General features: G+C 37.2%; 1 protein-coding gene and 1 pseudogene across 1 annotated transcript in view; both read left to right on the forward strand.

Annotated features, from left to right (window-relative positions):
* The window catches only part of LOC136838685 (uncharacterized), a 13,528-nt pseudogene extending 8,536 nt beyond the window's left edge, over positions 1–4,992 (forward strand).
* Positions 4,993–8,099: 3,107 nt separating this feature from the next.
* The window catches only part of Aldh (Aldehyde dehydrogenase), a 29,168-nt gene continuing 17,023 nt past the window's right edge, over positions 8,100–20,244 (forward strand). Inside the window, exons 1-4 of the mRNA XM_067104089.1 lie at positions 8,100–8,564; positions 14,781–14,885; positions 17,918–18,058; positions 18,741–18,987. Of these exons, the coding sequence (XP_066960190.1) occupies positions 8,430–8,564; positions 14,781–14,885; positions 17,918–18,058; positions 18,741–18,987 (628 nt within the window). The 5' untranslated portion in view covers positions 8,100–8,429. The remainder of the gene's footprint in view (positions 8,565–14,780; positions 14,886–17,917; positions 18,059–18,740; positions 18,988–20,244) is intronic.

Consider the following 20,244-nt stretch of genomic DNA (forward strand, 5'->3'; position numbering starts at 1 on the left):
CAACTCAAGGGTCTTAGGTCCTCATCATCTTGACACCTTGACCGATTTCCTTTGAACTCGCTGTTTGTTCTGGGCGCTAATTCCTTCTTCATATTATTTGGAAACCTCTCTTGCCCGAAATGTCTTTAGAGACTAATTACCTAACCTTCACTTCCACTGAAGGGGCACTCAAATTCTCTTAGTCCACTCGATACTACATTGAGTATTTGCTATAGGAGTCTTAGACCTACTTGGTCTAGACCTGCTTCGTAGCCATGAGCACCGTGTGTAACCAGTCACTTTGCCACATTCTGTGTGTGTGTGTGTGTGTGTGCAAACTAACGTTCTCCTTACACCAGATTTTTAATTAGTTATTTTACTTTCTGGTCTAAACCTACTTTGCACCCATTGAGCACCTTGTGTAACCAGTTTCTCTCTCTCTCTCTCTCTCTCTCTCTCTCTCTCTCTCTCTCTCTCTCTCTCTCTCTCTCTCTCTAATATTTATGTTCTCATTTACACCAGATTCTTAATGTTATTTCACTTTCTGGTCTAGACCTACTTCGCAGCCATTGAGCATGAGAACCTGTCACTTTGCCACATCTCTCTCTCTCTCTCTCTCTCTCTCTCTCTCTTCTTCTTCTCTCTTCTTTTCTTTTCTGTGTGTGTTTATTCCCATTTTGTATCTTTTATGATTCTCTTTGAAGGACTTTTTTAATCAGTTATTATTTATGGTCTAGACCTATGTTTCATGTATCATACCAGACCCAACGCCCTTTCTTCCCAGCAGCTTGCACCTTGCGCGGGTAGTCAGTTGACGTGTGAGATTCTCCCATCTCTCTCCTCTTCTAATATTTATTTTCTCCTTTATACCAGATTTTTAATCAGTTATTTCACTTTCAGACCAGACGCATTGCAGTGTGGGCATTGTGAGCCTAGTCACTGTACAGCGATTGGAGAGTGTCACCGGGGCATCACATGGGATGTTTGCAACTGTTGCGAAGTCTGCGCAAAGGTATTCTTTATCTTTACAACTCTAACTCGCCTACAATCAAGGTTTTTTTTAGTTTTAAAGACCCTTTTTTATTTTTAATGGTTTGCCAGTAAACCATTTTATCCCTCTAATCTCATGCTTAAAAGGACAAAAGCATCAGATGGCAGATTCTTGTTGAGGTTCATATTTTCACTGTTTTCTTCATTTTTTAACAAAGGATATCCCGTGTGGGTATAGATATTTTACTGAACCTACATAGATACATACATGCATACAGATAACATTGGCCATATTTGTAAGTTTTCTAACATTAAGACAAACATTTTCTCCTAAGATAGGGTGGCTCCTTGAGAGCAGATTTTTAATCAGTTATTTCCTTTCAGACCAGAGTTGCAGAATCGGGCATGGAGCTCTAGTCACTGTAAAACGATTGAAATATACAAGGGGTCATCATGGGAGTTTACAATCTGTTACACACACACACACACACACACAAACACACATCACGACACACACGCCTACAACTGTTTTTTTTTATCTTAAAGACCTCTTTTTTATTCTTAATGGTTTTCCCTAAACCATTTTACCCTCTTCTCCTGTCTGAAAAGGATTTCAGAATTAGATGGCAGATTCTTTTAATATTTTACTGTTTTCCTATTCTTCTCACATGCCATGTGACCAGACCATCCCAGAATACATCATCCCTCTTCCGCCTATTTTGTTTTCTAACATTTAAGACAAACATTTTTTTAGATTTTTATGATAGTGTAAATAGTTCATCTCAACAGGTTATGCCTTGTTAACTTCATTGTATAAAATTCAACGGTTCAGCAGCTTGACGAATTTTACACACACACACAAACACACACACGCACACTGTTTTACAATTATACTTAGTCTTCTTGCATATTAAGTTCCCTCCTTTCCAATACTTCTCTCCTCTCCTGTCTTCAAACATTTCAGAATTATATACACTTTAACACATCGTCTCCTAGTCTTCTCACATGCCATGATGACCAGACCATCCCAGAATATCCTGATGAATCTTTAAATACTTGGCAAATTTCTTATGTTTAGTTTTTATGATAGTATCTTAGTTCATCTCAGACAGATTGAGCTGATTAAGCTCTCATTGTCACTGGCCAACGTTTACATTTACTTTTACACTAAGAACCATTGGTTACCTAGCAACGGGATACAACATATATTGTATCCGAACCACATTATATATAAATGAATTTATATCATATAAACAAATTATCTTATATATAATATATATATACTGTAATGTGTGTGTGTGTAGCTGAGAATGAATGATTCATGAAGATATGGAACGTGATGAATGTATAAATAAAGGCAAATGTGTGGATATATATATATATATATATATATATATATATATATATATGTGTGTGTATATAAATGGATGTATGTGGGTGTGTATGTTCCAGCATAACTGAAAATGCATTGAGCAATTTCAGCCTAACTTGGTATACATATGACTGACTATCTTGAAAAGAATAGTGTGGGGGTAAGACATCACTAGCACCAAAGGGTGCCAAAGGAGTTGGGGATGGGAAGGGCTTCACTGCAATGGGGCTGGTGCCATAGTTTTCAAAGTCGCTGAGATGAGTAGTAACACTCCCAATGCCCTTTAAGTTCAAGTTCAGCCCCAATAGGAAGGGGAGGTGAGAAGGGGTGAAAAATAAAATGTAAAAAATGACAGACAGTGTCTAATCCATAGTTTTTGAGGTCACTGAGATGAATAGTGACACTCCTGATAGTGACACTCCTGATGCCCTTTAATCCTCAAGTTCAGCCCTGTTAGGAATGGAAAGTGAGAAGGGCTAAATATAAAATGTTAAAAATGGTGGACAATGTAATTGAAGCAACTATCTTAATAGGAAAGGCAGAGAGTGGGAGAGAGAGAGAGATTTAGAGTGAGAGGGAGAGGAAGTGAAAGAGAGAGTAAAGGGGGTGTTAGGGAAGAGAAAGAGGGAAAGAGTGAGGGAGAGTTGGAGAGAGAGAGAGAGAGTGAGAGTTTATCAGTTGTCATTCAGAGTTTTCCCAGGCAGCACAGGTTGGTCAGCTAGTATAAATATATACATATATATATGTAAAATATTTATATATGTATATATATATATATATATATATATATATATATATATATATATATATATATATATATATATATATTTATATGATATATATATATATTATATTATCACATCACTGTGATTCATATACAATCAGTAAGCTACAAACGTCCTTTAATATGCAATTAGCTCTACCTCAGAAATAATATATTTTCATATATGTTACCGAAGGGGAATTTTTAGTTGATAGTAAGTTCGGACAAGAACTCAGGACTACAGTGGGCGCATTAACCCACACTGGCCGTGTGTGTTAATGTGTCCACTGGTTGAGTTCTTGTCCACCTCACTTGCTGGCCGTGTGGGTTAATGCGTCCACTGTAGTCCTGAGTTCTTGTTCTTCACTGGTTCGAGCCCACGGGACGACTAACTTATTATCAACTAAAAATTCCCCTTCGGTAACATATATGAAAATATATTATTTTCGAGGTAGAGCGAATTGATATTAAAGGACGTTTGTAGCTTACTGATTATATTATATATATATATATATATATATATATATATATATATATATATATATATATATATATATATATATATATAATGCAAGTTGTATTTCTTCTAGTGAATATAATACATACCTGAAAAGTAAGACCTAAATTTTAATAAGAAATCTATCAGCTTTGAGTAAGTAGTGACTGTGTCTTAAACTGCCCCAGCTGACTTGACTCTCTAAATGCTTTTAGACAAAAAGGATTCTTCAGTCCTATATCCTTCCTTTGCAGGACTTGAATGAGGAATGTGGCGGACCCTGGAATGCATATGGCAAGTGTGGGTATGCTCTGACCTGTGTTAAGGATGCCCGGGAATGCCCATACCTCTTCCACCCTCGTGGCACCGGATCCGATACTGGGTCTAATATCTGCGATGATTATCTTTTCAACGGTAAGTTCTTCCATCTCATGACATATCCCCGCAGTACTAGGTTCAGTGACGTCATAGGTGACGTCAGGATGTTTGCGGAGTCCCTGAGGCCATTACCTGCAAACCCACTTTTCAGCCTTTTACTTTACCTCCTTACTAGCTTCTTTTCTACAACGTTGCTGTCCTATCTCTCTGACTATTATTTCTATAGTTTCTTAGTTTCATCCTTAGATCCTTGTACTTAATTTTCTTAATTAAATGGAGCTTTGTATCTTGCTGTCCAACCACTCCAACTCCCTCTTGTCACTGTCTTAAGCGCTGAATGGTACTAAAGTGTCCAAGTGCTTGGCTTTATAGTCGAATTTTCATAAGTACATCGATTCATAAATCATCAACCAAACAACAGTCTCTCTCTCTCTCTCTCTCTCTCTCTCTCTCTCTCTCTCTCTCTCTCTCTCTCTCTCTCTGAGTAGTCGTCTCAATAATGGACACTGCAGACAACCTTTAGGGATAGGTGCGCTGACGGTACTACCTCCCTGGGGGGGCTAGGGGGCGGGGGATGTGGGGGGGGGGCTGGTATGTCAAGGACTCGGGATACAGGAACATAAACTGAACACTTCTTTCGATTTGCTTTTCCAGCCATCGGGCGCTGTGTGCAAAGCGAGAACGTCGTCGAGTCGGCCTTCAAGAGGAACCTGGTGAAGGACGTCCTCGACCTCGAAGACGAGGACGACCACCACCACCACCAGGGTTGAGGTGGCCCAGCCGCCCAAGAAGGGCAGCCTCAAAGCGGAGGCCCTCGTCGGCAAGAGGCTCATGCTGAAGGGCGTGCTCAGGGGCGTCGAGTATTAAGGGACGTTCATGGGTGTGCTCTTGGCTCCCGCCAGGAAGAAGAGGAAGAGATTCAAGATGGAGAGGAGGAAGCTCAAAAGTGCGAGGAAGGAATTCAAAACCTGGAAGAGAAAATTCAGATCTGCCAATAGGAAATTCAAAAATACAAAGAGAAAATTCAAAACCGCGAAACGAAAATTCAAAGCCGCGAAGATAGAATTCAAAAGAAGACCCATTTTTGTTGCTCTCATTTAGTAACTAGAGATGTTGTTACATCTCACTTTTCCCGCCTTTGCGCAAAAAATATTTTCCTTTTTGTCACAGATAACTCAGCATAAAATCTTAAACTATTTTGTTACATGCATCTTTTCAAATAAAAAAAACGTATTTAGGACAAGAGAAATCAATCATTGATTACGAATACGTATCTCTCAGACATCTATTTTTAGTCTTGAAATTTTCATCAAGCAAACACCACTCATTTTCAACCTTAGAGCAAACACATTCTCCTTTTGGTCACAGATAAACTATTTTGTTACATGCATCTTTTCAAATAAAAAATAAAACATATTTAGGAAAAAAGAAATCAATATTTAATTACGAATACATATCTCACAGACTTTTTTAGTCTAGCAAATTTTTTCAAACAATGGACTCATTTTCAACCTTAGAGCAAAAACATTTTCCTTTTGGTCCAAGTTACTGCAGCATAGTCTTAAAATCCTTTGTCACATGCATCTTTTTAAATGTATATAAAAAACATATTTTGGACAACGCAAATCAATAGCTGATTGCAAATACCTATCTCACAAAAACTTTTATAAGTCTGGAGAATTTCTTCAACCAAACGCTAGACTCACAAGTACAACCGAAGTGGGACAGGCGAGAATAACCATTACTTCATGTTCTAAAAGCAATTATTTAAATGTAAATTATGAATAATTGACCGTAGCGTGAACTGTTGGTTAAGAAGCTAGGCCTGACGTCATGAAGAAAAAATGGATTTTCATCAGTTTCAAAATTTTCCCCTTCAACTGAAAGCTTAAAGAAAACTGACCATTTGATTCCTTTTGGGGTGAAGTAATCTCGATTTGAATATGACTATTAATTAGTAAATATCAGATATCATATTTTCCTTTTTTATATATGTATAAAACCAGGAAAACAGGCAGAAACTCTGTGGATTTTGATGTAAGGATTACTGTTTGTAGCATTTGGAAAATTGTAATATATAGCATTGTATAAAAAAATAAACGCTGTCTGAGTAGCGTTCAAAAATACATATTTCGACCTCAGTTTGTTTCATTGACATTAGCTTTTCTTATTCTTTTCCTTTAAATAACTTTGATAGGTAATTTTCCTACTAGATTCGTTTTTTTAAGACACGTTCCCTGCCTCGTAAAATTACCATATGAACAATAGCAAATGGCGAGTTATACAGTTTTCACGCATTGTCCATTGCCACCAATGATACAGGGAGAAAGATCGCGATGTAGACCAAATGTAGATATTGAGAAACATTATAGTTTTCCCGTTTCGCTCCATCTAGCGTCAGCCATCAGATTCTCGTGAAAATTCTGAACTTCACGATGATTACATCCTTGTAAAAACGGCTTAATCTGCAATGCTTACTCTCGAATAACAAAAGCCAAGTATTGTTTAGCCGAGAACATTTCTCTGTCAACAAAGATCAGTTTTGAGACAGGCCACGGCCTGCTATCTGTATTCTAGATACGGTAACATGCAAGTGCCCGAGGGTATATGACCTTGAATGTGTGAAGTCAAGTGTTCTTTAGTCTACTGATAGCTGCGCTGATAACGTGAACGGCATAAATCCGCTAATTTACCCACTGGAGATGTGAATCACTATCATGCTAAACTTAGGCGTTCCTTCTTGCGGGAGAAAAATCTCTGGTGTTTTTTCTTTTTTTATAGAACTGACACCAGACTCCTTCAGTGTCTTAACTGGGCTTGCCTGTTATGCTACACCGCATGCCAACAGTAGTCTATATTGTATTTTTGCGATAACTCATTTTGATTCTTTCTAAGATCATGTGAAAAGATATATGGGGATATGTAGACACCCTTGTCTCAATCTGTAGTTGACACGTAAGTAGCTGATTCCGATTGTGCAAAGAAGACAGCTTAGAAAGGTATTTAATTTTTGTACCAGATTAAATCTCAGAATTAAGTACATCTCTCTCTCTCTCTACACACACACACACACACACACACACACACATATATATATATATATATATATATATATATATATATATATATATATATATATATATAGATATAGAGAGATAGAGAGAGAGAGAGAGAGAGATAGAGATAGAGAGAGAGAGAGAGAGAGAGAGAGAGATAATTTAGGCTTGACTAAATGGACGAACAAGCGGTAAATATGAAGCACATTTTTTATTATAAATAAAAAAAGACTAATTTATTCACAGACGCTGATTCCCTTGGCATAGCTTCTGGACGACTTTGAGCACCATGCTTCTGAAAACGAGAAAACCCGAGCATGCACGAGGAGCATTGCCAGACGTAGGAATATATCAACAATGCAGAAATATTCTTAAGAAATATCATATAACATTGGAGAACAAACTTTTTTTTCGTCTGGGTATCTGTATAATATTCTGATCAATGGTTTACCCTTGTCCGTGTACGTGGATGTGATGCTCTCTGGTAATCAATAACTCTTATAAGACCTTACGAACTCTGAATGTACCCTGCGACCTTCAGTGGATTTAATAAAGTAAGAATAAATTAAATGCTCTTCTGTTTTAAAAGACTTTTGTTTCCATTTTGAAAAATAATCACCAACAATTGCTGTCTGAAAGGTATGCGTAAAAATAGTGTTATTAAGCTTTAAGCACTTAATTTTGGATGGCCTACAAATGGTGCGACTATGGTTTTGCAATATATATATATATATATATATATATATATATATATATATATATATATATATATATATATATATATATATATATATATATATATATATATATATATATATATATATATATATATATATATTTATTTATTTATTTATATTATCTCAGTTATATATTTTTATTTTGTTTAAATGAACATTTTCACCCAATCGAAAACAAAAAATATCACATTCTTTCTCCTGAGTTCGTCTTATACTTCAGCAAAGATACCACAATATTCTAGAGGATATTTCGAACTTGTAATTTGTATTTATCTAGCAGCGTGTATCATCATAACATCATTTTGGCCATGGTTATGATCAGGTCTCCATCTACAAATAAAGATGACTTTGAAGCACGCATAGTGTCCCTTAATACAGTGGCGTATGTTTAGTAATTCACCCACAAAAAATAAATAAAAAGTTAAACTTTAAATGAGATAAATAAACGTGTTTAAAGTACGATAACTTCTGTACGTGATTGTACGTCGCTGGTTGACAACCAAAACATCAGCCTAGGTGTCGAGAAAGACGAGGATTGTGCTGTCCATTCCGCCAGGCTTTTGTCGTGTTGGAACATTGCTCCTCTGTCTTGGTTGTTTGTGTCGTCTGCCATTTTTCTTCTTCAGAAGTCAGCAATCAAGTCTTTCTCTTCTTCGTGATGTTAAGATCAGCTCTTGCCAAGACTTCTCTTCTGCGGAATGCTGCTACCAAGTCCAATTTGCCATCGGTAGCAGCGTATTCAGCCCCAGCTATCCCTCAGCCCATAACGCAGCCTGACATCCCATACACTGGAGTACGTAATATTACGTTTGTTTGCGCATTAACATTTTTAAAAACTAGTTCATTAAAGTAATGTATGGTAGGTGGTCGTGTTTCTGTAGTAAGTTTGGCAGTTTTTAACAATTCTTTCATAAATACTGTCATCACTCCAGTGTCAGATTGATTCCTTGCGGTATGCAGTCGGTATTTCAGAAGGTTAGTTGTCCGAAGTATTATGAAATAAACGTTTAAGGCTTCCAGTAAACCCTCGAAATTCGATACGACTTCTTGGAGGTCGCTTGTCTAGTGACGTGTTATTTTATAAAAGTTGCAGACATGTTCATGAAGGCAGTTCACTGTTGCGAGGCGCAGTATCACGTGTGCATGCCAGCATTCGTATGCCATTTAGAATTATTTGTATTTGTAGTTTGTTAACCAATTATGTTTACAGTAAAACTTCGTTATGCTAAGTATGGTGTACCTTAGGGTGCAAACTGCATTGCTGTTCGGGTATGTTTGCGCTACCGGCAACGTTTTATTGTGATTTCTTTTACCAGATGTATGTTACACAATGACAGTTTCTTTTCAAGACAAAAAAAAAAAAAAAAACAGGTAACACGTGTAAACCGTAGTAGCAGGATCTTGGCATTTGCAAGAAAAGTGCGAACACTGTAATGACCTGGCATTTTGAGAAGCAAAGATGTTGAACGAAATATCAAGTTCATGTACTTTTATCTTTTGTGGAAATAGACCTTGCAGAAACAAAGCTGATTTACATGTAAAGTGGTACTTGTAAAAGTGAACTGCTAAGTTTGTAAACGCCGTTTTAAGTTATCATGATAAAAGGGAACTGCATACATCCGGCTTTCCCGTATGAGGAACAAAAAAAAGTTGAGTATATTTTAATTTAACCAGACCACTCAGCTGATTAACAGCTCTCCTATGGCTGGCCGGAAGGAATAGATTTATTTTACGTGGCAATAATCTTTCAGGAGTTACCCATGTCATGAGGAACCAATTTCACTAACTAATTTGTTATATAAAAGCCATGAATTAAAAAGCCAGTAGCTAGTGTTTTGTCCCTTTTTGCCTTATGACCTTTTTTATTGTGCAGTAAAATCAGTCTTCATGACAGCGGATCTGTTGCTAGTTGGGTAGTCTCTCTCCTGCTCTGGCGTGACCTTGAAGACTGGTTTGGTCACTTTGGTGGTTGGTAACCATACCGGCACTTGCTTTTGAAAAGGTTTAGATGAGTAGCTTATTAAATTCTGTCTGTAGGTGTGTTTGCGTATTTGTTTGATAAATGTATTGCAAACTACGTGATTTCTTTGTGGGCTTAATTCGTACAGATAAATTTATAAAGTCCGTTCTTACGGTACTAGCAGTGTATTACGTGCTGACACTTGCTGGCTATAAGTACCATGACGGTGATAAGATAAGAACTTGGACTTCGTTTTTAAATATCGGAATGAAAACGGATTTTGAATACAGTACTGAATGAACTGAATGCGTCCCAGAGATCAGGACACTTGTTAATATCTTGAGAGAGAGGGCAGACGACTGTCAAATTGTTGTACGACATTTAAGTAAAAACCAATGGCATGAAATGTTTAAAGCAAGCCTCAGTGAAGTGAACAAACTGTCTGTAAAACATCAGTGCTCTCAGTTATCAGTCACTGGGTTACATATGTTGAAATCTCCTAGAATTATGTAACTAGACCTATCTATGACCGTTAAAAGAATGAATTAATATTGACTTTGGTAATTTTTTCTTATTTAATTTGGTAAGTACAGTTCGAACCTGGTGTATGGGACAATATTGCATAAACTTTTGTATTTGGTTCAATACAAAACCCGGAGTTCAATCAAACTAGGCCTATAATTTTGTTTTGCCATTGTGTAATGTGTTGGCTCAGCACTTGGCTCCATAGATCCTGTAGGTTAATTTGCTTTGCTCAGATAGACGTGGGAAAAACTTCTTTTATCTGTTATCACCTGAAGGAGAGTGTTTTTTGTAAAGAACCTTCTTATCATTAATGGTGAGATGAGTTTTACTCATAAATATCGGGTTCTTATTTAGGCAGAGATGCAACTTAGATAAGACGAGTAGAGATGAAAAGACAGGTTGAAACGTCTGGATATTTTAAATATATACTAAAACTAGTGTTGAATTTATTTTCGTCTTAGAATTTGTCAGGCTGGACATACAAGAAAACAACTACTGTACTAGAAATGTTTGAGCTAAGTATAACGTTAGAAACTATAGTAATTGTTCCCATAAAAAAAGTAAATTTATTCCACATTATTGTCAAGAAGAATTTAATCATGGGGCACAGAGGTTAATGTAAAATTCTCTCTCTCTCTCTCTCTCTCTCTCTCTCTCTCTCTCTCTCTCTCTCTCTCTCTCTCTCTCTCTCTCTAACAAGATGGTTTTGCATTAATATACCATCGTATATTTATTACAAGCTGCTCTTGGTGACAAGGGGCCGTGCCAGCAGAGGGCTGGCGTAATCTAACAAAAATAATACAAACTTGATTACAAACCTGAGACCCTCTAGGCAGAAATACCCCCTTCCCCCAACAGATGGAACACCCTTACCGTACACCCCCTTCCGTCAATCATATGTTGATCCTTCTGTATTGTTTTTGAGGGATTAATAATTCTGAAATTTATATTAGGCAAAGTTTTTGTAACGAGATCCGGATTAATGTTCCAGTTTCGTATAAAATGTCGTCTGTGGTTTGGGGTTAGACAGACAGTTGTGGCTGCCGCTAGGGGTGTAGGCTTAATGCCATTTTGTACCTCATCTTAATTTAAAAGGCTTTCAGTATTCAGAACGGAAGAGACCATGTGTAATCTTACGGAAGATTTTATCACATGGCAGTTTTTATTACCCAGATTTGATTGGTTTTGTGATTTATTAAATGAATTGCGTGACATCAAGGCAAAAATTTATTGAAAATTTTAAAATTGGATTTTGAAGCACAATAAAAAAAGGACGGGAACGCTGTAATTTTGATTTGTGATTATGTTGTTGGAATTTGGTTGGCCCACAAAGCAGGAATAAAAGAAAACGGTAGTATTAGGCGATTTATAAAATCAAGGATAATAAAAAAATAGATATGTACCTGACAGAATCTTATATGGGTGACTACAGAAAAATATTAACACTGAAGTACGTAGATTATTTGTGAGATGTACATGATAAAATATTTGTCATCCCGAATGGTACGATAAAATTATAGTTGTTTTTGGTAAAGTTGTTAACTTTGATTAAATTCTGATTGTAATGCTATTAAAATTATAAAATATATATTTTCTCTAATAAAAGATTTTGTTGGTTTCTTGGGGTAGGGGAGAGGTAGCTTGTGATGAAACCATTACAATACTGGCCAACCTCCTAGGATAAAATTTGTTCGGAAGCCTAAGAAGTATTGAGTTAAGGAAGTACTTGTACAGGTCCACATGATATAGGCCCAACCTAATGTAACTCAAAAAGCTGAAGCTAGGTCTATGTTAAAGTGAGTAATGAAAGATCTCTGTATATGGTAATAATCCTTCCTGTATTTTATGTAAGGTACCCAAATAACAGTTCTGTAAATCTAGGATGGTGTAGGCTAAGCTGCCTGTTTAAATTAGTCCTATACTAGTACTAGCTTATTGATATTAGGTTGTGACTTGCTTAGTAAATTAATGAAATGCATGTAGGCTAGTCTACTATAGTACCAAGTTATCCTAGCCCAGTGTGTTAGGGTTCCATAGTAGACCAAATTTTCAAAATAATTTTGAGTGCAGATCAGGAGACACAACGGTACTGTAACTGGTAGGCTTGTGGGGTGGTAGGTGGTTTTGCTTTGAACTAGGCTCCGTCCTGTTTATGAAATGGTGCTTTTTTTTTTTTTTTACATATTTACAGCTCATGCCCATAATCTGCAAATAGTAGGTAACAGGTACCCCCAAAAATGCCAAGCAAAACCAGTGGCTCTTTAGATTATGAGGTGGATCCAGCAACTATCGCATGTCTAACAACAGTACTGTATGGCCCAGTGCCATTGAGTGTGCTACCTTTTATCATAAATTTCCCACTTTTCAGCAGGAATACAATAAGCCAACCTGTATAGTGTACTTTGGGAAACTTCACCCCAGATAAAGCCCTACTCTACAAGGATTGCCCATTGCAGTATTGTCTTTTATAGTTTAGATGAAATTAATTTGGCAGGTAGCCCATGGTCACCTGTCATGCCCAGAGAGGCTCATTCTGGACTGGCATCTCCACCTGCACTTGCTTCAGTGGCAGCTGAAGGGGCATTGGTCAGCTTAAAGTGGCCTTCCCTCCAAGTTTGTGACCTTGATTAGGGGAGCAAGTGTTTGGACAACAGGAACCCTGTTGTTGGAATTTCCTTAAACTCCCCTTCTCCAGTAGTGGTTCTGTTCTTAGATGCATTGAAAGAGGCGTGGTGCACACACCCAAGTGGTTTGACTGCCTTCAGATGTATGGACAGAGAATAAGATTCAGGTTGACACCACACCTTGGAAATGCAAGTAGAGCTGCTAGCCCCACACACATTTTGGTATTGTGTGATGGATCACTCAGCTTTGATGATGAGCGAAAACATGATTGTAGTGGTTTACGTCAACAAATGAGGGCATGGTTTCATGTCATCTCTGTCAGTAAGCAAAGTAGATGTGCAAGTGGGCAGTTTGCAGTGCTGTTCAAACTATCAGCCAGGTACATTCTGACTAGAAGGAATGTATTGGTGGACTAGCTCAGCAGCCAGGGGCTGATTGGTCCCTACTGACTTGTGTGAGGAAGGCTCTTTGTATTGCCAACAATCACAAGAAGGTAGTATTCAGAACATCCTTTCTTTTTTGCTTCATGAAGCAATCAAGTGGACATACAGTTCATCCTTGAGAGGTCATGAAGCCAGGGGAACTGGCCCAACCATAGCTGTTTGGAGAATTTTTTAGTTCACAGGTAATGAGGGCAGGTGTCTGGTGGCATCAGACCACCCTTACCAGATTTACCCCAGGGACATTACCCATTTCCTTGGACCCTTCTTAGGACCTGTGGTGGCTGCCTAGCAGAGCTGTGTAGTTGTCAAGCTCTTCTCCGACAAGAGAGCACCTTGCCTTAGGCCCTCAGATGGCATGAGGCAGGAGGTTAGCTGGTGAGTGACAGTACCTACCTCTGGAGACAGTGTGTGTGTGTGTGTGTGTGTGTGCAAGAGAGAATTCCTCTGTTTGGTCAGTGACAGCTCAGTTAAAAACTACTTAAGCATTAATTGGGGTTTTATATTATTGTACAGATTGTTTCCCCTTTTATTCTCTTATATTTATGCAATTTTCCTGAGTTGAAAGGTTCTGATAAAATCTTAGCTAAATTTTTCATATAAAGATTCGATTTTTCATCCCAACATTTTGTAACTTGTGATGCTGGGTTACAGAGCTGCTGTTGGATTTTGTAGGATTCAAAAACAAACACAGTATTTTTCAGTATGACATTGTAATTGGAATTTTAGTACTATTTTATCTTAGAATTTGTCACAGTAAATGAAAATGGTCTTTTTAATGCCACTGATTATGGCAAAAGATCTTTGGTTTTCTTTGGCGTTCTGCCTTACTTTTATCCATATCCTTGTTTTCATCAGCATTTGTGTTAAAAACTTCATCATCGCTTTATGTTTAATCCGCCAATATGTTGAATAAGCTTAAAATACCAAAGAGAAGTTGGGTAGATTTTATCTGTTTGTTATCATCTTTAGAAGTAGAGGACAGTAATAATGTTGGTGGAAACTTAAAGCAGGTTAGGTCAAAACTCTGCATATGGACCAACTGGTTATCAGTTGATGTGAGTGGTAGTCTCTATAGACCTATTAATAATGTTGGTGGAAACTTAAAGGAGGTTAGGTCAAAACCCTGCCTATGGACCAACTGGTTATTAGTTAAGATATGAGTGGTAGTCTCTATAGACCTATCTGAATCTGAATATGATTTCCATTAAACAAAATGTGAAGGTCATCCAACTGTCTATTGGAGTTGTGCATTTTGTTCTTTTCCATTATCTGTAAGTTGGAGGCATTTTATGAATTTGCTATCCACATAAAAGATTAATGTTACTTGCAGCATAAATTATTATTTTCCTCTTATACAGTCATGAGATTGATATGTGTTTGTACAGTATTTTGTTGTAATTAAAATTTTCTTGAGCAGTATATTGTTTTTAATGTAAAATATGCATCCTTTTCTCAGATCTTTATCAACAATGAATTCCACAAGTCTGAAAGTGGCTCTCAGTTTCCAACAATCAACCCAACTACTGGAGAAGTCATTACCTTGGTGGAAGAAGGGGATAAGGTATGTTTTTTTTTTCACAAAGTATTAACTGTAATATGATTGTAAACAGTGATCGTTGATTTGTTCCTATGAGATTACAAACATCATCTTTTAAATGGAATACCTTTGATGATAGTTGGTCATGTCGTTGAAGCTTGGTAACAAGGTAGTTCAGGAACAGCAGACAATTTATGGTGTGGGTGACCCACCCACTCAGTAAGTATTGTCATTTTTAAGTTGGCTGGCTTGCTTTGCAGATGTACTAGAATGCTCTCATTATGGCTGCTGTTGTTGAAGCTGATTTCATAAGTACTATACAGTACTGTACTTATTTTCTTGTTTGAGTTAGTATGATTTTGGCCTGTTTATGGTTTATGTTTTGTGAATTCAGTTGGAATGATGATGCCTGAAAATTCACCGCCTATGGTGCATGATCAGCAGCAGTGTCCTGGGTTTAATATGTGTATGTGTTTTTTGGGTTCATGACAATCTTTCCTCACTCTGTGTTCAGCTTGTATAGGTCAGGAATGCATATCATCTTTTAACTGCTCAAGTTTGTCTCAGTCAGCTGCCCAATGGGTTATGGATCAAAGAGGAAACAAGGCCAAGAGGGCCCTTTTAATACCTTAAGAGGGCAATACACTGCTGGTATCACCCCCTCCCCACTCTGTGCTACCCCTAATCTCCTCTGCTTCTAATGGGATAGTGGTCACCTGGACTTCTTTTTCTCAGCCCAAGGAGGGAATGTGCAGACTAGATGACATTTTGCAGACATGTACTGTAGTTGGTTTGCCTGCTACTCACAATGCTTCTTACTCTATCTAAATGATAAATTCAAGGCAGTGGTGGAATAATGGAGAACTAATGATCATGGCTCTTTTTGTCTGCCATGCAGTCAGCTTCAGGTTCCATTTTATGGCACTCCAGCCATGCTTTAGGGGCCATCTATACCATCATCAGCCTTCAGAAAAGGCTAGCCTTTTTCAAAGACTTGATTAGTTTCCCAGGAGGCATCTTCCTCAATAAGAGTTCAGGACCTGTCTTGCATCCAGGTTTCAGCCAAAGGAGGCAAGGGGTTGATAAAGGGAGGAAGAGGCAGAAGTCAGCAATGCTCTAGTTTTGCCCTAATGTTACAAAGACAAGGGTCAGAGCCTTGAGCAGTCTGTGTCTTACAGGACAGCTAAAGTCTTCCTTCAAGACTGATATCCTATCCCAGTTTTTTGCAGATTGATCCTGTTTCCTTAATTTCAAGGATTTTACAGATCTCTCACTCTACTGATGGGGGTGCAGACAATGCTTGAGATCTCTCTCCCCTGAATGACCTGGTCCATCAGCTTCATTCACCATAGAAACACTCAGTATTGTATTGGCTTCTATCAAAGGGAGGGAACTAGGGATCTGTCTTTTACAGTATCCTGACTGCTGCATACCAAGTGAGTGGTGGGTGAGTCATCCACCCTCTCCCTCACTAGCTTTAGTGATCAGACCAACTTTCACCAAAGGTAATCAGTAAACAGGATTTCAGGTTAGTTAACTTACAAAAATGCAAATTATTTTAAAAGTTTACAGAATTACAGAGAGAATTCAGTCAATTAAGGTTTGTAATAATTTGAAAGGTATTTGCTGGTTTAACAGTAGACAGAGTGTGCTGTCTGATTTGAGTATACAGTACCTTGTTTTTTCTGTTTTCAGACTACAGTAACTAGAATTTGTAATTGTTCTATAGATTTTTTTATTGGATTACAGTAGAAACAGGGTTTCTTGTTCTAGTTTTAGTATGTCTTCAATTTTGTTTTAGTATGCCTTCAATTTTGTTTGCCTTCGTAGGGGCGGTGAGGTTAGGTTAGGTTGTGGTAGTCTTCACCTTCTATCTGTATTGCTTTCTGCCTTATATTTGTCAGTTGGTTCCTTTGGTCTTGTAAGCTGTCAAAATTCTTTGAGACATAAATTGTTTTGCATGAATTTTCACCCTTCATTTAAGAAAAATCCTTTGCAGCAGCAATGTTAATCATAAAAATGCAACTCATTGGTCTGGTTAAACCACTTTCCTTCATGGTATAGTTAATTGTTTCCTTCTGTGATTGTCATTGAATTTTTCTGAAGGTTACAAAATGTTCTTGTCAGGTAGCTTAGTTGGAAGAGAATTTGAAGTACTGTAAATGTTCATGATGCATTACTGAGGAAGTTGTATGGATAGTAACAGCTCAACTTAATGTACCTCAGCTTAGCAGACTTATGTTCTTACCAGTTCTTACCAGCTACCATATTATGATTGTTTTCCATATGCTACCATTTTAGATGCGATATGTTTTTAGATGTGTCTCTTCTATTGTACTGCATTATGATTGTTTTCCTTATGCTACCATTTTAGATGTGATACATTCTTAGATGCATCTCTTATATTGTATTATGATTGTTTTCCTCATTCTACCATTGTACATGTGATACATTCTTAGATGCATCTCTCATATTGTATTATGATTGTTTTTCTTATGCTATCATTGTAGATGTGATGCATTTTTAGATGCATCTCTTATATTGTATTATGATTGCTTTCCATATGCTACCATTTTAGATGTGATACATTTTTAGATGTATCTCGTTTATTGCAAGTTAAGTGCAAAGTACAGGTTAGTTTACTTTCAGTTGGGAACTATATGGAATTAGTGTTAGCTATAAGATATCAGGAAAGTATTCAAGTGAGTGCTATAATATAGAGTCTTTGTTACTTAACATACTTTTTAACTTATCAGAAAGGCCAGACCTCCAAAGTGTCTGTTAAGTGGTCTTTGGTCTTTGTTACCAGGTTTTTTTACTTAACAGAAAGGCCAAATCCTGAAAGTGTCTGTTAAATTGAGGTGCTACTGTATATTATTATTTACGGTCTTGAAGAACTATGACATACTTTAATAATTCATAAGTTGTTCCTTGTATTTTAGACTTTTAGACTTCTCTATACAGTACTCCTTTATCCAGTATATCACAAATGAACAGTTAGTGTAATTCATATGTAACGTTTGGTCACCATTACATTACGTATATCTGTTTCTTAGGCTGATGTTGAGAAAGCAGTGAAGGCAGCTCGAAAGGCCTTTGCCTTAAACTCAGAATGGAGGCAGATGGATGCTTACGATAGGGGTCAACTTCTTAACAAACTGGCTGATCTTATGGAGCGTGATAAGGTTTACTTGGCAGTAAGTAGTATTGTGCATTTGTTTATAAATAGAATTAAAATACCCAGTAGACTGTATCAGTGGTGTTCATATTAACAGATTTAAAACTTGTTGGAAGAAAATTCAAAACTACAACAGTATCTCTCATACTGCAGTGTAACACTTCATCAATTTGGTGTGTATGAGGGAAAACTCTAAATTAGTTGAGTTGATGCTTTAGTTAAAGGATTTGTGATATGCTAAGGTAAGCTAAGTCACCAAAATTCATACCCTAAAGTTTGTCATGTAATAGCTGACCAAATCATTGTTTTTGAAAAGATGTAAATGTGTTAAAGATGTAAATCTTTCTACTTTAGGCAGTTTTAATAACAATCACACAGTAGTTGTTAAGCATCAGAACATGGCAATATATTGTTTTCTGTACAGGGAGGGTATATTTAGAGTATTTTAATGTTCTATCTGTTATATTTCTTTATATGACTAAATTTTTAAAGCATTTTTCATATCCACAGTTTTGTGTAGTTATTGTCAGAGACTATCTTCTAATTAAATTTTCCATCAGATTAGCAGTACAGTATATTGATAAAGAGTTAAAGAATCAAAGTAGCATTGGGATTCTGTATTCTAACACAAAATTTTTCTTGCAAGTTTGTTAATGCAAAGTAAAGATTATCCTACAATTTTTTCTCTCCACTCTCTTCAGAGTTTAGAAACATTAGATAATGGAAAACCCTACACAAACTCGTACATGGCTGATGTGGAGTTGAGTATCCGTAATCTGCGTTATTTTGCTGGATGGGCAGACAAGATTCATGGTAAAACCATCCCAACTGATGGACCTCACTTTGCCTATACCCGTCATGAACCGATTGGTGTCTGTGCACAGATTATTCCATGGAATTTCCCTCTCCTTATGCAAGCATGGAAGTTTGGACCAGCTCTTGCCACAGGTAAGTCTTAGTGCTTAATCTTATGGTGGATTTCCTACTACGCTCTGTCCGTATTATAGATGTTTAGCTTGCTGCACGGTGACTCAGGAGTGCAAATGCTTTACAAAACTCATATATTTTATGGTTGAACTCAAGTTTTAGTTAAAGGTATTTTGAAATACAGTATGTAGAATCACCCAGTGGTTTATATGGGCAATATTGTGTTAGGATTAAATATGAATTTCAGTTGAAGCTTTTTTGGACCATATGACATCACCTAGTAAATTTTGTGTGAAGTGTTGTTACTCTGGGATATATCGCAAGTCACCATATCAAAGACTTGCATAACTAATCATTTTTTCTCTTCCTTCATAAGTATAGAGCATTAACTTTAGACATTAAATAATTTGACTTTGTATCTTCCAAAGGACAATCCAAGTTAAGAGTAATTTTAGTTTTTACAAGGACAAGCAGTACTCAGCCTTGTCTTATGGTTGGCTTTGAAGTGGGTGATCAAGTTAGTACCATACCAAAATGTCCTTGTTACTCCTGTGAGATAGATTCCCCTCAAGTGGAGTTAGACCCCACTGATTATTGATTTGCACAACACTTACATCCTCTTTTGGTGATTATTTTTTCTGAGATGTCTGCCTTTTCTAAAAAGTAGAGCTGAATGGTCCTTGCCACATGCTGTGCCTCCTGATCATCCTCTTTTGGTGATTATTTTTTCTGATGTGTTTGCCTTTTCTAAAAACTAGAGCTGAATGGTCCTTGCCACATGCAGTGTGCCACATGCAGTGCCTCCTGATCTTTCAGTAAATGCTGGACTTGCTCCACCCCACAGGGAAACCTGGTCTTGTTTGATATATAGACTCCAACCCCTTCAAATCCCATCTACAGCTCATCAGTACCTCTTCAGTGGGTTTGGTTGCTACTAATCTAAAATAAATATTCATAAATGCCAAGGGAACAGAGCATTAACATTCCTCATATGGAACTCAGTGGAACTACTTTTGAGTGTTACAGCTTTGCTGGATCAGGACATGGGTCACGCATTACCCTTCTTGCTGGAAAGTTTGGTAACGAGCATTCCTCAGAAATAGAAGTGTTACTTATTTGTAACTAATTACAACCCATACTTCAGAGTGTGTCTTTGGGAGAGTCCTGGATGTTAAACTTAATCAGTATCACCCAAACATACTTTCAGGAGGGATCGTCAAGCAATATCTGCATTCCATGCTTCACTAGATTATATTTCGAGACTCCCTTCATATTTCA

Source organism: Macrobrachium rosenbergii, chromosome 5 (assembly GCF_040412425.1).
Source record: "Macrobrachium rosenbergii isolate ZJJX-2024 chromosome 5, ASM4041242v1, whole genome shotgun sequence".
NCBI classification, from domain to species: domain Eukaryota; kingdom Metazoa; phylum Arthropoda; class Malacostraca; order Decapoda; family Palaemonidae; genus Macrobrachium; species Macrobrachium rosenbergii.